We start from the raw sequence: 20,811 nt of genomic DNA on the forward strand, positions 1-20,811 counted from the left end.
TTTGAATGGCGTTTTACCCAACGGCGAAGGATTCCCATTGAAGAAATTGAAATTTTGCGGCTCCCATTCCTGATTGACGGTGGCGTCTGGAGCAGCAGGACAGGACATAGCTGGTAGCAGTGAAGCAGATACCCAAAACGGGGCCTCTGCACGAATGGCAAACTGATAGAACAAACCCCAAACCCAAACTCGCAGTCCCGATTCCCCAACGCCATGCTTTTCGTCGAACCTCATCAAAGACACCCAAAGAAATACCCTTTCCGGCCCTTTTCAGCTACCCAAATACGCCTGCCCTGCGCATGACGCTCTCAAACTCTTCCAGCGTGACGCCCTTTGCAACGCCAGTCTTGCCCCTGGCCTCCCCATTCGCCTCGAGCACCATATCGCAGAGCGTCTCGTCGTCAACGTCCTCCCTCAGCTCGCGCGCAACCCTCTTCAGATCCGCAACCGTGATGGCAGTCTGCGCCTTGCCCGCGCCCTTGAACAGGCGATACGCCTCCCTGACCTCTCTCCTCCGCGAAGCCGACGCGCCTTCGAATCCTCCCTCCCCACCATCCTCATACGCGCCATCATCCCCCTCGCCCTCGCCGTCGTCGTCGTCGCCCTGCGCCTCGCGCTCATGCACCAGCACGGCCGCATAGCCATAGAAGGCACCAAACGGGACGTAGCCCTCAGCGGCGGGATCCAGCATGTCGAGGGCCTCGGCCGCGTCGGCGGGCGCCAGCGTGTAGCCCAGCGCCGTGAGGCACCGCCGCACGTCGCCCCGCCGCACCACGCCCACGTTGTGCGTGCTGCCCGGGCTGTACGACGGGTGCGACAGCGAGAAGAGCCCGAATGCTTCGCGGATCAGCGTGTCTTGCGCCGCTGAGAGCGAGTGTTGGCGCGCGAGCGCGCTGCGCCGTGGGGTTGTGGTTGTCGAGGGAGTGGTGGAGGTGTTGGCGGCGCGCCGGCGGGGAGGCTGTGGGCGGTGCGTTAGAGGGGTGGTTTGCGGAGGGTGAGGGCTGGCGTACCATGGTGGATGAGTGCTTTTGCTTGAATCGGAGAGCGCTGAGAGGTATGCAGGTACACGATGCGCAGTCTTTGACGCAGTCTCAAAGTCGCGACGATGTGCTCTCGGACACCGACCGGGCAGTCCGCGACGCGCACCGACCACCCGCCGCAACCAATACCTAACGTCATCAAGCCCTCTTTATCCGCTAAGCCGCAAACAGCTAGCGCACCCGTCCATGCGGCACCTCCAAGATTTTTCTTTTCTGTCCGCACAACTCACCTCCTCCGACACACCTGACACGCCCACGCAACGCCCGCCGTCTTTGTCGCTGCTGCTGCTGCTGCTGCTGCCTTTGTCTCTCTCCTCCACCTTCCAAATCCTCTTTTACGAATTACGAGCGGCTGGCTGGCTCGTCTTTGTCGCCTCGCTCGGCCGGGTCCGGTGTCGAGGTTGGTTCGGTTCGGCTGCTAGCTGCCCGCTGGCCATGTCCTCGGACGGCTGCCTGCCTGCCTGCCTGCCTGCGTGTCTGCGTTCGGCCGGCCGGCTCGCGTCCGTAGGTCTTCTCAGGGTCCCCGATGAGTAGGTAGACCGGCTGGGGAGACGAACCATGGATGGCTTGGCTGCTTGCCTGCCTGCCTGTCTGCCTGCCTGCCGGTCCGGCGCGAGATGACACGCCCCAGGACAGAGGACTACCTTCACGGCGGGAAGAGCAGCAATCAGTGTGTGTGTGCAGATCTTGCCAGCAAGAGACGCAGCGCAGCGCAGCGCGCGGCGACAAGACCGACCGACCTTTCCGCCTTTAGGCCCATCCCATCCCAATGACCACACATTCTCCTTCTTCTTCTTCTTCCCTCCCCTCCCCTCAATCACAACCCCCAACACACCCTCCCGCAACATGCAGAGGATTGGCTTTGGATGTAGTAGGGGAAAAACACAAAAACAAAACAAAACGCTTCGAAAATGCTAGAGCCCGCCATCTCCAACGATCCAGGATGAGCGAGTGTGGACAGAGAAGCAAGAGCGACGAACGCCACCGCTGCTCGACCTACTCATGTGGGCGACAAGCGGTGGTGCCCATGCATACCCTTCATCTGCCGCTTGCTAGGCCCTCTTGAAAAGGAGAGCGGGGTGCGCGGCGGGTGGGTGTGGGCTACATACATATACTATCGTGTGGTGTGGAGTTTGTTGTACGAGTAGTATAGCAATTTGATGAGATTTGAGACTTTGTTGAAGCATCACTATTCCCCGTGTCTTACGCTGCCTGTGAATGGAATTCTATGAGATGCTTTGAGGCAAGTGGCAACAACAAGTGAAGTGTACTAATCGAGCCTTGAATTGTGAGCTTTGGATCTAAGGGTATCTGCGCATGTCCAAAAAAAAGGAAGCATTATTGCGCGACGCTGCGGCGGAAGAGCAAGACAGAGAGGCAGATTAGCACTCTCCCATCTCCCCAGGTAGGTAAGCTGTGGGTGGGATGGAGGGGAGCAAGCACGCAAAAAAGCAACAAGCAACGAGCAATAAGCAGCAGAACTTCACCAACAACCAACAATTTGCAATCAATATTGTCCCATCGCATCGCACCACACACGCCCGCCTACCACACACTCGCTCACTCTCCCCTGACGCAGCATCTGCTGAAGCCCCTTTCGACCCCTTCTCCCCCTTTCTCTTCCAACTTTGCCCACCAAGACCTCCACCCAAGGAAATTAATACTCGAGGTATAAAAATGGTCAAAAACAAGTCCAGGAAAGCCCCAAGTCAGATCTATGCACGCCCGCGACCCGACCCAGCCCAACCCAACCCAGCCGAACCAAAGCCGAACCAAGCCATGAAAACACAGAGAGAGAAGTCCGGCTCAGCCAGGACCATGGAACCCGATTGTAGTGATAACGATGAGGAGGGTGCAGCAACGGAAAATTCTGACAAAAAACGCTCGGAGAAAAAAAAAACCCCCCTTGAATGACAAAACACCCGCGCCGTGCCCATGCTCCGTGATGCTCCGTAATGTACCCTGTGCTATGCCGAAAGAGAGAGAAACGACGAATGCTCGCTGTGTATGAGGATAGGAATGATGATGCAAACGATGAGGATATGCGCGGAGAGAGAGAGAGAGAAAAGTAGGAGACGGAAAAAAGGGGAAAGGTTGAGGTCGACGAATACTCCGGCGACTGCTGTCGCCTCGCCAAGGTCTCGTGCCGTCTGTCTCGTCTGGTCGAGCCCGGGAAGCAGAATGGACGCCGAGACAGGCGGGTAATAGTCAAGAAGCTGTCCTTGCGTTCTCGTCGACAGACGGCGGATGGAGGTGCGGAAAAGCGGAAATGGTCGACCGAGATGCGCCTGTACGCCGTGCTTGCTTGCTTGCTCGCTCGCTGGGAGGAAAAGCATTCCAAGGAAATGGAGGAAAGACCCTCGATCGAATGCGGTGGCTCAGCCAATTGTCCAGCCGGTCGATCGGGCACGAACATGACGCCCTGCGCTGTCAATCAGGAGCGGACTGGCCGCTCGCCTGCCCGCCAGCGGCTCGAATGGTAGGTAGGTTCAAAGAGATGTAGGAACGGATGATGCGCCTCTTTCGCAAGGATAGGGAGGCATGGTTGTTCAAGCCGCCGCCGCGACGCTGTCGCTGCTGGCACCACCACCGGCGCCAATGAAGGGCGCGTTTTCCCTCAGGTCCTGGACCAAGTCTTGCACGTTGCTCAGGTACTGGCCCAAGAGGCGTTGCTTCTCCTCGGTGCTGCGCGTGGGACCGCCCGTCGAGGGGTGCGGATGCGGCTGCGGCTGCGCGTCGTTGCTTGAGCGCCGTGGAGGGTGCTCGCCGCTCGCCGTCTTGCGGGGGGCCTTGACGTTTGTCGGCGACGCCACGTCGTTGGGAGGCGCCTCGGGCATGAGGTAAAAGTAGAGAAACTCCATGATCTTGAGCTTGAGGGCGTTGGGCGTGCCGCGCGCCTTGAACAGCGAGGTGATGTTTTGCAAGCCGCCGGCCTTTTCAAAGGTGCGCGTGTTGGGCGGATGCGAGAGGAGGGCGGTGACGAGGACGAGGAGGGTGCGCGACTGGACCTTGGAGCATTCCTGGTAGTCGAGGAGGTCGAGGAGGAGCTGTTGGCGAAGTGGCGCGTCAGTGTCTCGGGTACCAGCGTGGAGGTCAGACAATGGAAACGTACCGTCATGTAGATTTCTTGCTTGAAGATGGAGCGCGAGGGCGGGTGCAGGAGCAGGATGCCCTGCAGCAGATCCAGGGCCGCCACGACCAGGATGTTGTTTTGGCTATCTGGGGTTGGGGTTCCGCTGTTAGCCAGGGGTCCTTGGTTGTGGGTGCGATGGTACCTACTTGACCTCATGCCGAGCAGATGCTCCAAACAGGCCGTCAGCCTTGTCGCGACTGTTCAACTGTTAGTCGGGTGGTTGGATTTGAGCAAGACATGGCGCACCGTTCCACTCGAAGCCTTCCTGCAGGCGGAAAAATTCTCGAAAGGCCGGATCGTGATGCAGGGCCTTGAGGGGCTTTTGGCGGACGTCGGACGTCTTTGACAGACATATTTGGGCGAGCAGGCCCTCGATTTGGCGCAGGCCTTTGCGGATCTTGGCGACGTCGTTGGAGGTGATGTTGTCGAAGGAGAGGTCGAGAAGCGCCTCCATGGTGGGGAGGGACCGAGTCCAAGTCCAAGTCGGGAGTGTCGTCGAGGCAGCAGAAGCAAGTCTTTTTTGTCGGCGGCGCCAACGGACGGTAAATAATGGCTTGTGTTTAAAGGGTTGGCTGGGAGGGACGGCTCTGTGATACCTGACGTACAGAGGGCGAAACCCTGGAACCTTGCGAGCCACCCTTGCAGGTTTTTGGGCTGTGGAGGTGGGACTGGGACTGCTGCGAGTCTTCAGCTGCACGGGGGGGCTCCACTGATGGGCTTAGCACTTTAGTGTACCAGGCTGGGAGTGCAGCAGTTGTGATGGTTGGCAGGGGGACAGCGGCTACAAGTACGTGACCCTTATAGTACGCGCTGCCTCCGCGACACCAGAAATTCTGTCGTGTTTCTACATTCTCCCGTCTTCTCCCCTTCTCCTTCTCCTGAATTTGTTGCGTGTCGGCGGAGTCTCGACTGATGAAGTGGAAGCGTAGGTGATGTGTTGATGGCCCCCCGGTCTCTGCGGCCCCAATCAGCGCCCGCCAGAGCAGCCAGCCCAGGCCGCCAGCCCGACGACGAGCCACCTCCCGCCCTCTGCGCTGCGATTGTCGAGATTTTCGGGCGATCAGAGGGAAATCCACGACTCTCTCCTCTACACCCACGTGGTTCCTATTCCACAGAAACCTTTGACGCTGCGCACTTCTTCGGCATGCAGCTCCCGGTTGCCCAGTCGCCATCAATTCCTTTGCAATCCGCCCAGTCCTCTTGGTCGCCGGCCCGCGCCGCTCGTTGCTGGCCGACTTGCAGGCATCCACATTGAAGCTGGCAGTGCAGCATCAGTCATCAGTCGCAGCATGCCTCCGCTTGCATCTCTTGGAACCAGACTCCGTCATCGACGTCCTGTGGGAACTCGTCCAAAAATCCACTTCTGTCGGCTGCCGTCCAAAAGCAGCCGCCTCCCGGACGAATCATGGTGCCTGAAGTGCTACCTCGATGCCTCAGCTAGCAGGGCCATCCCAGAAGACGACAGCCTCGCCTCGCATTTTCAGCCTCTTTCTTCGCCCCAACAAACCCAATCACAGCCATCATCCAACCATTCCAACATGTCTCGCCGCCTTGGTTTGAACACGCCCCACCGAACAAGTGACAACTTACAACGACTACAGTCGCGTGATTCCAAGCTCTACGCGAGCCGCAGCCGAGCTCGTAGTCTGTCAAGTCGGCGCCAGACGCGCCAATAGATTGCATCGCACCGGCGGCAAATCAAGAAATAGAAACACCTCTACCATTTCGACATGGCCGCGGGAGCCGCCGAGGACCTTTGGCTGGTTTGGGCTAGATCAACGGCCAGTAAAAGACATTTTGTTTCCCAGGGGGCTGGAGAAGTAGTGCGGAGAGGGGAAACAGGAACATCTTCCGGACGGCCCCCACGCGGTAGGCACATCAGTTGCCGCCAATGTTTGATGATCATCATCGTCATCCGGCAATCAGGATTGGGTCCCCGCTGTGCCGCGGGCGGCAAGGCAGCACATCACAATCCTTCCCACTGCCCTGGTTTGTGGATTTCCTCAACGTCTAAAAACAGCTCCATCTAGCTTACTGCGCCGGACATTGTCAACTCTTATATCATTCCAACTTTCTAATTGTAGCATTCCCCCATTTCTCGAGTCTTTGCTATTCTTACACAGGTCTCTACGTGCCTTTGATTATGCTCATCTCCAAAACGCTTGGTTTACCTACAACGGCACCTCAACCTGCGCCAAGACGTCGTCAATGACGTCCTCTACAACGACACCGTCCAGCATCTGCCGCACAGCTTCAATGTCACTGCCCCACTGCAAGCTGCGCTCATTCTCGGGCGTCGTTAGAACAATGCGGTGCGGGTAGATTTTGCGCGCCGCCAGCGCCACAAGCGACGGCGTCACAAAATCGAGGCCATGTAGGGGGGCGAGGGCGCTACTGCGTGTTAGTCAGGGGCACCATCTTCGTCATTTCCGACTTGATTGGTCGCTTTGGTGGGCGATTTCCAACCCGCCCGATTTCACACATACCGGACCAGCAGCTCAAAGTGGCGCGTTGCCTGCGGTGACACGCCGCCGGCGACGGCCCGGTGCAGACGCATGAAGACGACAATGTTTTGCAGATATGCCCGCACTTCGGAGCTGAAGCGTATGTGCGGGATGCGCTTGGTGAGAGACGAGATTTCCTGTCTGCAGATCAGCGCGGCACACATGAGATACGACAAGGCTCTCGTGGGCTTACGTCTGGGCCAAAGGAGAGGGCTTTCCGGCCCTCTTTGGACGTTGATGGACGCACGACTGACGCGAGAGAAGCGGCATCATCGTCCACGTAGCCCGCGTCCTCTAGGTTTGGGAGACCATCCTCGGGCTGGTGATAATGTGAGATGAAGATTTGATCTCGCTGGCGCAGTCAGTCCAAGTCCTGCGGGTGAGGTCATGGGCCTCGTACCAAGTGGACGTCCAATTGGTCGGTCGAGTCAGGAGTCAGCAAAGCAACAAAGACGAAGCGCTTTGGGGCGGCATGGACGGCATTGCGGGTGTAGATGCGTTTGTTCCTGATTAGCTGCAGGCGCAGAGAGTTAGAGCCTCGTGTTTTGAGGTGTAAATCGGAAATCGAAGCAGTCTAAAGTATATGTACCTCTAGCGCCTGTATGTGGACCTGAGAGCGTGATTGGTTCAAGTTTTTGGCAATGACAATGTTGGCAATCGACTTGGTAGATTCAAGGGGCGACTTGGGGCTCAAAAGGGACCGATTAGTCGGACGGTAGCCGGGGCTCACGGGTCCACCGTCGTCCTGGCGATCAGAGGGTCAGAAGGATTGTGCGAGGCACAAAGGGTCTCTCGGACAGGGCTGGAGGAGGGGGGAGGAGGAGGAGTGTTTGGGGGAGTAAGCTTACAAGCCGCGAATGAGGGGGCACGTGGGAAAAGTAGGATGAATCGTCGCCGTTGTCATCGACCAGCAGGTCGTTGCCGAAATGGTCGACGGTGGTTTTGTCCGAGCAGTCTAGCACAGCGCTCGACAGGCCGAAGACGTTGGTGGTTATCTGCATCCAACGCATAAGCGTGCGGCGCGTGGTGCGGATGCGCTGCCAAAAATTCCACACTCACCACCTGCAGCTCCTGGGCCACGGCGTCGAGCTGCGACGGGTCGGCTTCGACGATGCAATGCTGCTCGGCGACCAGGCAGAGCAATGCGGCCAGCTCGAGGTTGCTCAGCGAATGCACCTTGTCGGCGACGGCGTCATGGTCCATGATATCAACCGCAACGAAGACCGTTGGGTGGGTTGGCAGTGGTGCTGGAAATGGGTGGTCGCCGTGTCTTGGTGGCCCTCCACGTGATGGATGTCAGGTATAGGTGGTAAGGTAGCTCGGTCGGGTCGGTCGTTTGTCAAAACTTGATCAGCCACCTCCTCATTTGTTGTTCAAAGAGGTTGTTCAGAATCGAAAAAGAATTAATCCGTCATGATGAAGGTGCTGCCCGAGACGTGATCTCCGCTACTACTACTACACTCTCCGGGCCGCGCCTACTTACTCCTGTTCCTACTCCTCCTCCATCGTCAGGTCAGCCGCTGGCGGACCGGAGCCTTTTTGGTCTCCCCTCGCTGCCTGCTCTACTCGACACCGGCCGTCGCCCGCTTCTTGTTACTTGCGCTCCTCTGCTCGTCGTCGTCCTGTGTCTGTGTCGCTAGGCGTTTTGACCCGGCCACAGATCCCTGTTGCCCGTGTCACTTGGGCTCATCCTGGCACCGCCGCAACCAAGGCGCTGTCGTCTTCGCCTCCACCGCCGACAAGCGCTGAACTGAGCGAGCGACCCAGAGAAAAGAGAGCGAGAGAGAAAAAAGAGGCCTCGATCCTCCTCGAGCAACCTCAGGTCCCTCCTCCCCACGCCGCCGCCCCTCTCTCAGCCTTGTCCGGCAGATCATGTTTACGACGCCTGCGCCTTCAGCACCCACGCTGTCCACCACGACTTCCTCCGCCCAGCCCACCTCTCCCTCTCGCTCTGGTAGACTTCGTGGGCTGAGCTACTTGCGGAGCTACACTCACAACCACCTCCATTCCCATTCGAGCGATCGCTCTACGAGCGGGCCCGCCGCCTCCATCCGCCGTCCATCCCTTCACAGATCCAGGTCCCAGTCCAGCCCGAACTCGGCTCGTAACGCAAGAAATCACACGGCCTCGTCGAGCGACCCCTCGCCTCAGCTCGATCTGGCCTCGTCAAGGACCAACAATCCCCACGGAGCATCTAGCGGTTGGGTTCCTACCGTCGTCGGGCGAAGTGGTCTCTCGCGAGTTGCTTCATCTGCGGAACCCTCGACCACATCTGCCACTTCCCCGCGGCCCGCATCCATGACTCGCAATCGAACAGAATCCGCTGCACCCGCTCTGGGTGCCGCCAGTACCAACGCCGCTGCGGCAGGAGATGGCTCTACTCCTTCAAAGCAGCTGCCTTCGATTCGTTTCATCCCTCACGATGATCCCCGCGCAACTCGCCCGAGCCTCCAGTTCCCCGTCATTTCGCGAACCCTGCCCAATGAGGACAGCGTCATCCGCGTAGGCAGATACTCGGAGAAGGACACGATACCGACCGACGTGCCGGCCAATGTCCCCTCGGCGGCGCCTGTGGGCTTTAAGAGTAAGGTTGTTTCAAGACGCCACTGCGAATTCTGGTGTCGGGACGGACAATGGTGGATCAAGGACGTCAAAAGCAGCTCCGGCACATTTCTGAACCACATCAGACTTTCGCAGCCTGGCGTCGAGAGTAAGCCGTTCAAAGTGGGGGATGGGGATGTGGTGCAACTCGGAATCGACTTCAGAGGGGGCGAGGAGATGATATTCCGCTGCGTTAAGATAAGGATCGAATGCAACCGAAACTGGCAAAAGTCGCTCAACAACTTCAAGTACGTATGCAGATATTTGGGCCAGGGCAAATGACTGACTCAGGCAGCAAATCTACTCACAAGACCCTGAGGAAACTGGCACAGGGCACTGGGAAATCCAAAGACTCGGACGCCGCTAGCACCCACAGCACCGATTGCAGCATCTGCCTCATGTCGGTTCGTCCTTGCCAAGCCCTCTTTGTCGCTCCTTGCTCGCATGTTTGGCACTACAAGTGCATTTCAAGAGTCATCAACGGTCCCACCTACCCACAATTCATGTGTCCCAACTGCCGGATGGTCAACGACTTGGACGCGGATGTCAGCGAACCGGAAGATTTTGATGATGAAATGGACGAGAGCTTGGACGAGGTGTTGGCGAGGGCTAAGGGTCCAAACACAAATGGCAGCCTAAGCATTGAAGAAGAGGTTGAAGGGACTGCGACGCCGCGGCCGATTGGAGTCGCCCAGACGACCCCCGTGGTAGAAGCTGCGATGACTGGAGCAGTTCCAGCCTCTAGTTCTGAAGAAGACGACATGTCTCTGGCGCTCGCAGGAGTTGGTCTGGCTGGTGAGGAATCAGGTCCCTCTTCTGACCCAGACCAAGAAACTTCGGATGGCGGCGTTCAGACTCCCCCTGATGAAGATTCTCAGGATGATGCTGCCGGCTCTGCTTCGGCCACTTCAGGACCGATTCCAATTGCCACGCCGGCCAACGGCGCTTCTGGCGCAACCCCTTTCGGATCAAGCACGATACTAAACACGCCGAACCCGAGGACGCAATATGCACTTACACCAACTCCAGCCTCAACCGGTTTGGACTGCCCCATGACCCCCAGGAATGACGCTGGTCCGTTTGTGCTGGATGGCAGTGGAACCAGGAGCAACAACAGGAGATCAAGCATGGACGAAGCAGTCGAGGCTCTCGAACGCGGCGCCGACGAAAACGCAGGCGTTGGCAACTGAAAAAGGCACACACGATCGATACCTCCATCTGCAAAGTTTATTTTCCTGAGGATTTGGGAGCATGGCGTTTACGGCTGATATCACACACGGGCGGCACCGTTGGCTGGGCGGCGGGGGACTGCATTCGACCACACCCTCCTTCGCACCTTCTGTCTTTTTGTGACTTCTGGGTCTCCTATTGACTACTCATTTCTCTTGTCTCAGTTTGTTCTGCAGCATGTGGGCTACTACCAAGCCAGTCTCGATATCTCGGTGATTGCTGGCGCTGTGAAATGACTGTTTCATTCTTCTCTTTCATTTTTTTCTTTCAAGCGGATAATGGGCAAGGCCCAAGCGCGGTCAAGCAGGCCATTGGGCGGTTATACAGCTTGCGTGCAATCATTAGGCTTGCACGAAATAGACAATCTAACAGTTTGTCAAGTCTGGATGGTCTTGAGATGGTCTACCGAAAGTCGATTCAGCTTTCGTCCCGTTGATTTCCAGATGAGTGAAGCAATCGTGACCTGGCACTAGTCGTCTTTTACTATCCTGGTCTTGAAGGCAAGTTCTGGGGACGTTGGCCCGAACCATGTGGTGTGTAGGGCTGGGGCTTACTAACGTCATCCCACGGGACCGAGCGTCAAGAAAGCGCCATGCAGCTCGACGTGCAACCATTCTACTGCAAACCACCACGAATTCTACCATGCTCCGCTCCGCACCGTCAAGACTCCAATCGCGGGCGCTCACAAGACTCGCGACCCCAAGGACAGCTTCAAAAACATGCGCTTCACAGCGCTTCGCCTCGGTCAAGGCGGAAGAGAAGGTGCGTAAAGAGCTCGCCATGCACGACTTCCAAGCCCGCTGCTCACGCGCCCCCGCAGGACCCCGTTGAATTGGACCAAATAACCACGCTCCCAAATGGCATCCGCGTCGCCACCGAAGCGCTGCCCGGCCACTTCTCGGGCATTGGAGTCTATGTCGACGCCGGGTCGCGGTACGAGACCCCGGAGCTGCGCGGCGTGTCGCACATAATCGACCGGCTGGCGTTCAAGTCGACCAAAAACCGGTCGTCGGACCAGATGCTGGAGACGCTCGAGTCGCTCGGGGGCAACATGTCGTGCGCGTCGAGCCGCGAGTCGCTCATGTACCAGTCGGCCACGTTCAACAGCCGCGTCGAGGACTGCGTCAGCCTCTTTGCCGACACGATTCGCGACCCGCTGATTACCGACGAGGAGGTCGAGCAGCAGCTGGAGACGGCCGCCTACGAGATTTCCGAGATTTGGAGCAAGCCCGAGCTCATCCTGCCCGAGCTCATCCACATGGCCGCGTACAAGGACAACACGCTGGGGAACCCGCTGCTGTGCCCGCAGGACCGTCTGGGCGAGATTAATAGCTCGACGGTGCGGGCGTTCCGGAGAGCGTTTTACCGGCCAGAGAGGATGGTTCTGGCGTTTGCGGGAGTCAACCACACCGAGGCCATCAAGCTCGCCGAGCAGTACTTTGGTGACATGAGGGGCGAGCCCATTCTCTCGCAAACCGGCTCAGAAGCAGCAATCAGCCCTGAACCCACAGCAGCAGAGGCGGCGGAACCGACTCAATCATCCAATGCCAATGTGTCGTACAGCGCGCCGCAGGAACCCTCGAAGCTCCTCAACAAGATCCCCTTTCTCAAGAACCTCACCACCGCCGCGTCCGCGCGCTCCTCGCCCGCAACCTCGCCCTCCAGCATCTCGCTCCCCTCCTCCACCGACCTCTCGCGCCCGGCGCACTACACAGGCGGCTTCGTGTCCCTCCCCCTCCTCGAGCCGCCGCCCAACCCAGCTCTCCCGCGCCTCACGCACCTCTACATCGCCTTCGAGACGCCGGGCATCTCGTCCCCGGACGTCTACGCGCTGGCAACGCTGCAAACGCTGCTCGGGGGCGGCGGGTCCTTCTCGGCGGGCGGGCCCGGCAAGGGCATGTACAGCCGGCTGTACACCAACGTGCTGAACCAGTACGGCTGGGTCGAGAGCTGCGTCGCCTTCAACCACGCCTACAGCGACAGCGGGCTCTTCGGCATCAGCGCCGCCTGCGACCCGCGCTTCGCCTCCAACATGCTCGACGTCATGTGCCGCGAGCTGGCGACGCTCTCGTCGCCATCCGGCTACGCCTCGGTCAAGGAGAGCGAGGTCCGCCGCGCAAAGAACCAGCTCAAATCGAGCTTGCTTATGAACCTCGAGAGCCGCATGGTCGAGCTCGAGGACCTGGGCCGCCAGGTCCAGGTCCACGGCCGCAAGGTCGGCGCCCGCGAGATGTGCGACCACATCGATGCCGTCGATGTCGCCGAGGTGCGCCGCGTCGCCAAACAGGTTTTTGCCGGTGCCGTCAACAATCCCGGGCAGGGTAGCGGCGCGCCGACCGTCGTGCTGCAGGAGGGCCTGCTGGACGGCGAGAGTGCCGAGGGCAGGCGGAATCTCGAGTGGGGCGAGATCCAGGAGCGGATTGCGCGGTGGAAGCTGGGGAGGAGGTAAGGTGTGGTGGTGGTGGTGGTGGTGGTGGTAGGTGGGATGAGTTGAGTGAGTTGTGGGGCGTTTGTAGAAAGAAGAAGAAGAAAAAGCAAGCAGGGTGGGCAGTTTCGTGTTTGGTTGTCTGTCGTAGCTAGCGTTCGTTCTGTTGTTGCTGCTGCATGTATGATAGATGATGACACGGTGGACGGAGATGCTGGCAGGCGCATATCACCCTCACCCTACGCCAACCAGCGGCAAGGCGAAGAAGAAGGCGAAGACGACGACGCGCCTTGTTGATACAGGGGGTCTCTGGGATGAATATCACTCAAAAGCGCTGTGTCCCTTTTCCACCTTTCCTTTCCCCCTCCATAGATCTCCTGACCACAAACCCCTTCTCTCCAATCAAATGAAAAAAGCGCAAAGTTTACTCCAAATCGGCCAACCGCTTGAGTGTCCTCATCTAGTCTCGCTCTCACTGATTATATGTCGACGCTCTAGTCTGTTCGAATAAAATGGCATCCGAGAAAGAATGGCGGGGCCAGTAACAGTTTCGCCGTGGTGGCAAGGGATTGAACGGATGCTTCCGTTGTTTCCTTCTTGATGCGTATGTACACCCGCTCGCTCAGAAAGAATCTTGATTACTTCAAAAATCCTCGCTTTCAGTTTTTTTTTTTTTTTACCCATCATGCGGGTTATGTATGTGGAAAGTTTTGGCATGCCCCAAATTTCGTCCTATGCCACTGCTGCAACAAAAGCCAAAACGCGTACCTACACATTGGAAAATTAACCTCCGCCAACGCGCACGACACCAAGCACCACCGCACCGCAACCTCAGCGCCTAGACCCGCGGCTGCGACTCCTGCTCCTCCTCCTCTCACTGCGATCCCTCTCTCGATCTCTTTCCCTCGACCTATCCCTACCCCTATCTCGGTCCCTTTCTCTGTCTCTGTCTCTGTCCCTGTCCCTATCCCTATCCCTATCGCGGTCCCTGTCCGAAGCTGCTGCCGTGCTGCCGCCGGGAATGTAGCGGTCGATGTTGTCGCCGGCGGCCGGCATTCTGCTGGAGCGGGGGGCGTAGTCGCGGCTGCCGCGGCCGTCTCTGTCGCGTTCGCGGTCGCGGTCCCGATCTCTGTCTCTGTAGTCGCGGTCTCTGTGGTCGCGGATTCGGTAGTCGCGGTCGCGGTCACGGTCACGATCGCGGTCGCGCGAACGCTCGCGCTCTCGGTCTCGGTCTCTGTCGCGGTGGTCGTCGCGGGCACGCTCTCTGTAGTCCCTGTCATGTTGCACATATCTGTCATTCGCTGCTCTGCTGTAGCTGCTGTAGTGTTGGGCCGACATTGTCGCTGGTGAAGGAGCTGAATAAGGAGGAGCGGCGCTGCGGCTGATGCTCATGCTGCTGTTGCTGCCTGGGACGTACCGGTCAATATCCTTTGGAGTGCGGCTGCGGGAGCGTCGATAGCTGCGCCTGTGGGCAGACGAGACCGACGGCGCTGGGGATGGCCGCCTCCTGCTACGAGAGCGCTCCCGCTCCCGATCGTAATATCGGCTTGGGCGCCGGTAGCTGTCGTATTGGGTCACCCGTCGTGCCTCGGGGGTAGGGCTGCGTCGGCGACGGTAGTGACTGCTACGCGAAGCGGAGCGCGATCGGGCAGAGCGTCGTGTGTCGGGCGTCGGGGTACGGCGGCGGCGGTTGGAACGCGGCGGATCGTCTTCGTGTTGGTCGCGTCGGACAGGTGTGGCCTTGGGTTCTTCCTTGACAGGAGTTGCTGGCGTCGCAAACTTGGGTTCCTGCTTGGACGAACGCGAGGATGGATCGCGGGGCTGAATGGATTTGGGAACCATCGATTTGCGCGAAGGAGGCTCGAGGGAGCCGGATCGTTCGAGTTCGGGGCGTTTTTGGGACTTTTCAAAGTCTTTGCTTTCAGCGAGGAGAAGCGCCAGCGCGTCTTCGTCGGTAATCTTTTCTTCAGCTCTGGCTTTGGGCTCTTCCTTCTTCTCGCTGGCAGCAATGCTTGGACGGCGATCTGGTGTGCGAGAGCGACGAGATACTTTGGCTCTTTCTCGCTCTTTGCTGGGGGACCGCCCCCTGTACCGATCATAACGATGGAGCTCTCGCTCTCGTTCTCTGTCGTATCGTCTGGCTCGCTCTCGCTCATATTCTTCTTCTTCCAGCCGACGTTTTTCGCGGCGTTCCTCCCTTTCACGCTCCCATTGGCGGCGTTCCCTCTCTTTGCGCTCCTCACGCTGTCTTTCCAGTTCCTTCTCTTCCCTCTCTTCCCTCTCTTTGCGTCTTCGCTCTTCGCGCTCTTCACGTTCAAGTTCTCTCGCCTCGTCCTCTTTCTGTCGACGGCGTTTTTCTTCCTCTGCGCGCTCCTGCTCCTGTCTCTCCCTTTCGCGGTGTCGTGCCAGTTTTTCTTCCCTGATCCTTTGCCTCTGCAATCTCCGCTCTTCTGCTTCTTGCAGGTAGTCGTCGTCAGTCTTACTGCCTCTGCGAGCTTCGTCCAAGGCAGCATCGTCACCGATGTCTACGCGGCGAATGTCTCGCATCTTGGACTCTGCTTGCTCATCGAGAATGGACTGGACGATGGTGCGAATGTGCATTTCGGCGGCGCGGTAGATTTCGCTACGTTCTGCGGCACCTTCGAGAAGTGGAGCGGCAATGCGACGATCTTTGGAGAGGAGGGTTGGGTTGCGCGTCGTTTCAAACTCGCCCAGCTCCTCGAGTGAGGAAAGCAGCTTTGCTTTGGCGTCCTGTTCGGGCAGTTAGAGAGAGCCTGAATGATTGCTGGCGGACGAACCCCATTTTCAAACTGAGTGAATGCCTTTTTGCGCAAGACGTCAAACTCGCCCTTCTTCTTGAACGTGTGCAAAATGGACTCGATCGCAGATCGTTTGTTCTGGGTGAGAGGCAGGTCAGAGGTTTTGAGTTTCTTGCGCGCTTCAATGGGATCGACGGCCGGGCCATCGCCCGCATGCCGCTTGCGGATATCCATGGTGTTGTGGAAAGAGGGTGAGGAGGTTGTCGAAGAGGACGCGCTTGATTGAGCTCGCGAATCGCAAGGGCGCCGACTGGCGTGACGCCTTCCCCGGTCGGCCAAGAGCCGGTCCGAGCGCCCAACGCAGCTCCCACCCACCCAGCACCCAGAGAGTTGTTGTTCAGCACCTTGAACCACTCAGCAACCCGCTCTGCTCAATACAAACACTGTCAATCGCCGTGCAAGGCTCAGCTTCTCCCATTTCAACCTTCGATACGTGCGCAAAAGCACCACGATGGTCCACAAGATCCTGTTCTGGAGCGGCTTCGGTAGGCTCGTCCGAACATCCACCACCTCCGCTGACTCCACACCGAGTAACTCCAGCTTCCCCAGATGGCGGATCTGCTAACGCGCGACCTCTCCTCCAGGCATCGCTGTCCGCATGTGGCAGCTGGCCATTGAGATGCGCCCCCTCTTCATCCGCAACCAGCTGTGGGCCTACCCGTTCTATGCTACCATTGGAGGCGGCTTTGGATACTGGCTGCAAGGCGTGGAGGCCAACCAATTCCGATACCTGAAGGAGAGGACAGATGCTCTGAAGGAGAAGCGCCAGCGCAGGGCCGAGGCGGACGCTGCGGCCAAGGAGTCTTAAAGGGCGAGCTCTGGAGGATGCGTGACCATCAGGAGACGGGCGCTTCGACACACTGCAACAGCAAAGCAAATGACGACCATCTCGACATGACGTCGCCATGCGGCTCACTGACGATGCGGAGAGGGGGCACGGTCTCAATGGAGAGGTCAGAAGAAGACAAGCCGTTGGCGGGCGTTGCGAGTGCATTGCACAATGATCCGCTAGAACCAGAAAATGTGGACATGTATAGAGCTTCAAAGGCAGCATTCAAGCCATTCAAGCGACTAGAGATGGATTTGATATTGATCTCCCTGTGATGTGAATTTATTAATAGACGCGGAAGGTGTGACCAATGAGGACGAGCTTTGGGCTATGACTGTTTACTTCGCGTCCGTCGCGCGGCCGCTGCTTCTCACTCCGCCACTCCCGTCATTACGTCTCGCACAGAGGATTGCATGGTCGATTCCATTTTGGGCATGCCACCATGATTGTGAAAGGTGTCTTTTTCTACATTCTCAGTGATATTTATTGATCTCGCTTCTCTTGAACACCCTCGGCTCTACTGCTCTCTCGCCTTTGAACAACATGTCTCTCTTCGTCCCTACGACGACCAAACCCCCAAAAGGCATCGTTGTCTTTTCTGGTGGAAGCGCGGCGAATAGTCTCGTCGATGTTTTCAAGACAGTCGCCGAGCGAAAGCATTGCGATCTGAGCTACGTAATTCCCATTAGCGATAATGGCGGAAGTACCTCTGAATTGATTCGAGTGTTAGGGGGGCCAGGTGAGTACATGTAAACAGCCATCAGTCCTCGTGTCACAACTAACAAGTACCAGGTATAGGAGACTTGCGAAGTGAGACACTCTCTTTACATGTCCTGAGTTGCTCTAAACCTATCAATAGGCCGATTGGTTCGCTTGATCCCCGAGAATGGTAATGCTGAGAGAGCTGCCATCAAGGCCTTTTTTAACCACCGTCTTCCCAAGTCTGTCAATGAAGCCAGACATGAGTGGTTGGATATTGTCGAAGCACGTCATGCCTTGTGGAAAGGAATCTCGACGGAGAAGAAAGAGTTGATTAGGTCGTTCCTCAACCTCTTCAATCTCGAAATCGTCAAGAGAATCAGACCTACATCAACCTTTGACTTTTCCAGCGCGAGCATCGGCAACTTATTCTTGACTGGGTCAGTATATTTTCTTATCTGATTTCATGTCTTGCTAACAAACAATAGTGCCCGCATCTTCTCTGGATCTCTCGAGTCTGCCATTTACCTCCTCAGCAGCATCTGCGGCGTCCCAGAAAACACCGCAGTCCTCCCCGCAATCAACACCAATCATACGCATCACATCTCCGTTGCACTTGTAGACGGGACCGTCATCACTGGCCAGAACTCCATCTCCCACCCTAGTGTTCCCACTGCCGTCCCGGACGTGTTGTCCCCCACCCGCGAAACCGAGGAACATGATGACGTTGAAGATGCAAATCTTCCCGGCTCCCTGCCAACTCTTCGCAAACAGTACATCACCTTTTCTAAGGATGCTGAAGAAGATCTGCCTGCGCGCATCGACCGCGTATTTTATATCAATCCTTATGGGCAGGCTATTCGTCCCCCAGCGAACCCTAAGGTCCTCGACGCCATTGCTGGGTCTCAGGCAGTCGTGTACTCCATCGGCTCTCTTTATACTTCTATCATCCCCAACTTGATCCTCCGGGGCGTGGGCCAGGCCATTTCGAACCCTTCTATCAAGCACAAGATCTTGATCCTCAACAGCACACTAGACCGTGAGGTCAGCCCCTCGAAACCGCCCTTCACAGCACTGGACTTTGTCGCAGCCATCGCCAAGGCAGGTGCATCGTCGTCACAAGGCGAAGGCTTCGTGGACGTGCCGCCTTTCCAATACAAGAGCTATGTCACGCATGTGCTGCATTTGGATGGGCCGGACACACCCAAAGTTGATCGTGCAGAGTTGACAGAGCTGGGCATTGAGACTGTTCGCTTGTACGGGAGGAGAGCTGAGGGAGAGGGCTTCTTGAGGTATGATGAAAACGCCTTGACTCAGGCGCTTGAGGTAGTCATTGGAGGTGGTAAAGACTTGAGACCGGACAGGAGCAGGAGGAATACTCTGGACAACTAAAGAGGGGCTGCTTGAAGAAGACTAGATGATAGATGGAAAGAGGACACGAACGCAATGGGGAGGCGATAGACTCAGTTTTGGAAACACTTGGACTCCTAGACAATCTTGGTCTAATGATCTCTTCTAATCCGCTTGTATGTAAATCTAATTACATGTAGTTGCCCGGTGGAGGATTCCATGAATGCAGCCACTGCCAATGACGTCACAGCTCGCTTATACCCACCCTTTCTCCTGCCTCAACCCACTCCATGCAGACTTCGACATTCAACCCGTCCATGGATCGATGACAATGACAACGGCTCTCTCCCTTACTTTCTGCACCAGTCGCCAGATCTTGCTCAAACCTCGGCCACAATCCTGGACGCGAACATTCTCCACATGCCCGCGACCAAGACAGTCCCCGTCTCGTCCTGTGGACCCTCGCATCACCGATCTTGGAAGAGAAATCAAAGATGAATACGCAGAGATCCGCGCAAAATACGACAAGCCCAAGCATCCTGTAGTCCTGGCTCACGGCCTCTTGGGATTCGATGAACTACGCCTTGCCGGACCCTACGTCCCAGGAATACAGTATTGGCGCGGGATCCGCGAAGCTCTCGAAGCGCGTGACATTCGCGTCATCACGGCTTCCGTATCGCCATCAGGAAGTATTGAATCGCGCGCCGCAATGCTCTCTGAGCGCATCAGTTCAGCGTTGGCTCCAACCGCCGCTGAACCTGGCCAGTCTTACCAACCTCAGAGCGTCAACATCATCGCACACAGCATGGGCGGGCTCGACACGCGCTACATGATTAGTCGCCTGCAGCCTGCCGGTATCGCGGTCAAGTCTCTCACCACCATTGCAACTCCTCACCGCGGTTCCGCATTTGCCGACTACGTCATGGGCGAAATTGGCGAGGCGAATCTTCCACGTATCTACGCTCTAATCGAACGCCTGGGCTTCGAAACGGGTGCCTTTTCCCAATTGACTCGCCAGTACGTGTGCGAAGAGTTCAATCCCAAGACTCCTGACGCGGAAGGGACGCGGTACTTTTCGTATGGCGCCAGCCTGGAACCTACGCGCTGGAGCGTTTTCAAACCGAGCCACGATGTGGTGAAGAAGCTGGAAGGGGGAGCACCGAATGATGGACTAGTGAGCGTTGGGAGCAGCAGATGGGGAACGTACAAAGGCACGATTCTTGGTGTGAGCCATCTGGATCTGATCAACTGGACCAGCCGCGTCAAGTGGATGCTGTACAGTCTAGTTGGTACTCGACCAAACTTCAATGCCGTAGCGTTGTACTTGGATATCTGTGACATGCTCGCGAAGGAGGGCTTTTGATAAGCATTTGTATTTTCTCCGAGTTCTTGTTCTCTGTTCTCGCCGTTCAGATACCCCTTTGCTTGAATTTCTCAACTCTTCTCTTTATCCATAAGATTCTCTCATCTTCCACAACAACTTCGAGTCATGTTTCTTCTCCGCTTTCCTAATGCACTCCGAATCAACTCGACATTTTCCGAACACTTGGAGAAGACTGATGGTCACCAGACCGTCAACGGAATACAGAACGACAAAGGGAACGCATTCCCGCCTTACCAAGGCCTCTTTATGGAGTTTTCAAGCCTCACAGTTCCTCATCCGACGATATAGCCGGATGGCGTTCGGGTAGGTCGTATAGAGGAGGGCTTCCAAGACTTTTAGGACTCGCATGTTCTGCCATCTTTCAACGGTGGCTCCACCAAATAAATCGGCGATGGAAAACTGAATCCGCTGACTTCCCGCTGACCTTGGAAGATTCCGCCCGCTGAAAGTCAGCTGAAAGCTCGGCGCCGTGCTCCTCTGAATCGAGCAAGCCTTCTCAAGCTCAAGCGGGAAACCTTCCGTCGCGTGCTTCCCGATACGGAATAGCGCCGTGATATTGCAGCAGACGCCAACGACAAAATCAGTGATGGCCGTTGGACTGGCGGTTTTGAACATTCCAATGCGGCTCGACTGCATGCCAACCTCGGTCTGATCTCAAAGGCAGGTACACGGATGGTACTTCGACGTTGAATGTCCCACGACCCAACAATCAGTTCGCGCAACGATCCCACCGAAGATATCCAAACCTGAATTGAGAGTTACGAGCAGGTCTCAGTCCCACAGACTCTCTAATATCG

At 57.1% G+C, this 20,811-nt stretch overlaps 11 protein-coding genes across 11 annotated transcripts; 6 read left to right on the top strand and 5 right to left on the bottom strand.

Moving 5' to 3' along the window:
* Positions 1 to 94: 94 nt before the first annotated feature.
* Positions 95 to 1,174, bottom strand: BKA78DRAFT_169018 (uncharacterized protein). The gene is made up of 2 exons (XM_066883206.1): positions 1,011 to 1,174; positions 95 to 958 (listed from the first exon to the last, which is right to left on the bottom strand). The coding sequence occupies exons 1-2, from the start codon at positions 1,011 to 1,013 to the stop codon at positions 275 to 277; spliced, it is 687 nt and encodes a 228-aa protein (XP_066742856.1). The 5' UTR covers positions 1,014 to 1,174; the 3' UTR covers positions 95 to 274.
* Positions 1,175 to 1,331: 157 nt separating this feature from the next.
* BKA78DRAFT_169034 (uncharacterized protein) lies at positions 1,332 to 2,270 on the bottom strand. Its single transcript, XM_066883207.1, has one exon. The coding sequence runs from the start codon at positions 1,886 to 1,888 to the stop codon at positions 1,376 to 1,378; it is 513 nt and encodes a 170-aa protein (XP_066742857.1). The 5' UTR covers positions 1,889 to 2,270; the 3' UTR covers positions 1,332 to 1,375.
* A 195-nt stretch (positions 2,271 to 2,465) lies between these two features.
* Positions 2,466 to 2,954, top strand: BKA78DRAFT_297321 (uncharacterized protein; the record flags this gene model as incomplete). The annotated part of the gene is made up of 1 exon (XM_066886754.1): positions 2,466 to 2,954. One exon carries the CDS (start codon positions 2,466 to 2,468, stop codon positions 2,952 to 2,954), a length of 489 nt encoding a protein of 162 aa, XP_066742858.1.
* A 635-nt stretch (positions 2,955 to 3,589) lies between these two features.
* Positions 3,590 to 4,627, bottom strand: BKA78DRAFT_297322 (cell division protein Cdc14; the record flags this gene model as incomplete). Its single annotated transcript, XM_066886755.1, has 3 exons — positions 3,590 to 4,087; positions 4,153 to 4,370; positions 4,420 to 4,627. 3 exons carry the CDS (start codon positions 4,625 to 4,627, stop codon positions 3,590 to 3,592), a joined length of 924 nt encoding a protein of 307 aa, XP_066742859.1.
* A 1,717-nt stretch (positions 4,628 to 6,344) lies between these two features.
* Positions 6,345 to 7,880, bottom strand: BKA78DRAFT_332437 (uncharacterized protein; the record flags this gene model as incomplete). Its single annotated transcript, XM_066889983.1, has 7 exons — positions 6,345 to 6,564; positions 6,660 to 6,814; positions 6,871 to 7,029; positions 7,078 to 7,191; positions 7,267 to 7,338; positions 7,526 to 7,672; positions 7,737 to 7,880. 7 exons carry the CDS (start codon positions 7,878 to 7,880, stop codon positions 6,345 to 6,347), a joined length of 1,011 nt encoding a protein of 336 aa, XP_066742860.1.
* Positions 7,881 to 8,975: 1,095 nt separating this feature from the next.
* On the top strand, positions 8,976 to 9,841 carry BKA78DRAFT_253414 (SMAD/FHA domain-containing protein; the record flags this gene model as incomplete). The annotated part of the gene is made up of 2 exons (XM_066884819.1): positions 8,976 to 9,526; positions 9,574 to 9,841. Coding segments are annotated over 2 exons (819 nt in total), but the record flags the coding sequence as incomplete, so codon positions are not given.
* Positions 9,842 to 11,150: 1,309 nt separating this feature from the next.
* On the top strand, positions 11,151 to 12,957 carry BKA78DRAFT_332438 (mitochondrial-processing peptidase-like protein subunit alpha; the record flags this gene model as incomplete). The annotated part of the gene is made up of 2 exons (XM_066889984.1): positions 11,151 to 11,270; positions 11,305 to 12,957. The coding sequence occupies 2 exons, from the start codon at positions 11,151 to 11,153 to the stop codon at positions 12,955 to 12,957; spliced, it is 1,773 nt and encodes a 590-aa protein (XP_066742862.1).
* Positions 12,958 to 13,764: 807 nt separating this feature from the next.
* On the bottom strand, positions 13,765 to 15,926 carry BKA78DRAFT_297326 (complex proteins associated with Set1p component shg1-domain-containing protein; the record flags this gene model as incomplete). The annotated part of the gene is made up of 2 exons (XM_066886756.1): positions 13,765 to 15,684; positions 15,732 to 15,926. The coding sequence occupies 2 exons, from the start codon at positions 15,924 to 15,926 to the stop codon at positions 13,765 to 13,767; spliced, it is 2,115 nt and encodes a 704-aa protein (XP_066742863.1).
* Positions 15,927 to 16,203: 277 nt separating this feature from the next.
* BKA78DRAFT_354504 (uncharacterized protein) lies at positions 16,204 to 16,560 on the top strand (the record flags this gene model as incomplete). The annotated part of the gene is made up of 2 exons (XM_066891741.1): positions 16,204 to 16,237; positions 16,337 to 16,560. The coding sequence occupies 2 exons, from the start codon at positions 16,204 to 16,206 to the stop codon at positions 16,558 to 16,560; spliced, it is 258 nt and encodes an 85-aa protein (XP_066742864.1).
* A 410-nt stretch (positions 16,561 to 16,970) lies between these two features.
* On the top strand, positions 16,971 to 18,895 carry BKA78DRAFT_319313 (uncharacterized protein). Its single transcript, XM_066888847.1, has 4 exons — positions 16,971 to 17,320; positions 17,374 to 17,391; positions 17,441 to 17,720; positions 17,769 to 18,895. Exons 1-4 carry the CDS (start codon positions 17,125 to 17,127, stop codon positions 18,670 to 18,672), a joined length of 1,398 nt encoding a protein of 465 aa, XP_066742865.1. The 5' UTR covers positions 16,971 to 17,124; the 3' UTR covers positions 18,673 to 18,895.
* A 25-nt stretch (positions 18,896 to 18,920) lies between these two features.
* On the top strand, positions 18,921 to 19,993 carry BKA78DRAFT_332440 (Alpha/Beta hydrolase protein; the record flags this gene model as incomplete). The annotated part of the gene is made up of 3 exons (XM_066889985.1): positions 18,921 to 18,943; positions 19,066 to 19,365; positions 19,435 to 19,993. The coding sequence occupies 3 exons, from the start codon at positions 18,921 to 18,923 to the stop codon at positions 19,991 to 19,993; spliced, it is 882 nt and encodes a 293-aa protein (XP_066742866.1).
* Between the last annotated feature and the right edge of the window lie 818 nt (positions 19,994 to 20,811).

This window comes from Phyllosticta capitalensis, assembly GCF_038381095.1.
Source record: "Phyllosticta capitalensis strain CBS 128856 chromosome Unknown BKA78scaffold_7, whole genome shotgun sequence".
Classification (NCBI taxonomy): Eukaryota; Fungi; Ascomycota; class Dothideomycetes; order Botryosphaeriales; family Phyllostictaceae; genus Phyllosticta; species Phyllosticta capitalensis.

What these genes read in the sequence shown, in the direction of transcription:
- BKA78DRAFT_169034 (XM_066883207.1), bottom strand. Translation starts at nt 1,888, where the DNA reads ATGTTGCGGGAGGGTGTGTTGGGGGTTGTGATTGAGGGGAGGGGAGGG.
- BKA78DRAFT_319313 (XM_066888847.1), top strand. Translation starts at nt 17,125, where the DNA reads ATGTCTCTCTTCGTCCCTACGACGACCAAACCCCCAAAAGGCATCGTT. An exon ending in GGCAACTTATTCTTGACTGG is followed by an intron (nt 17,721 to 17,768) that starts GTCAGTATATTT and finishes AACAAACAATAG; the next exon opens with TGCCCGCATCTTCTCTGGAT.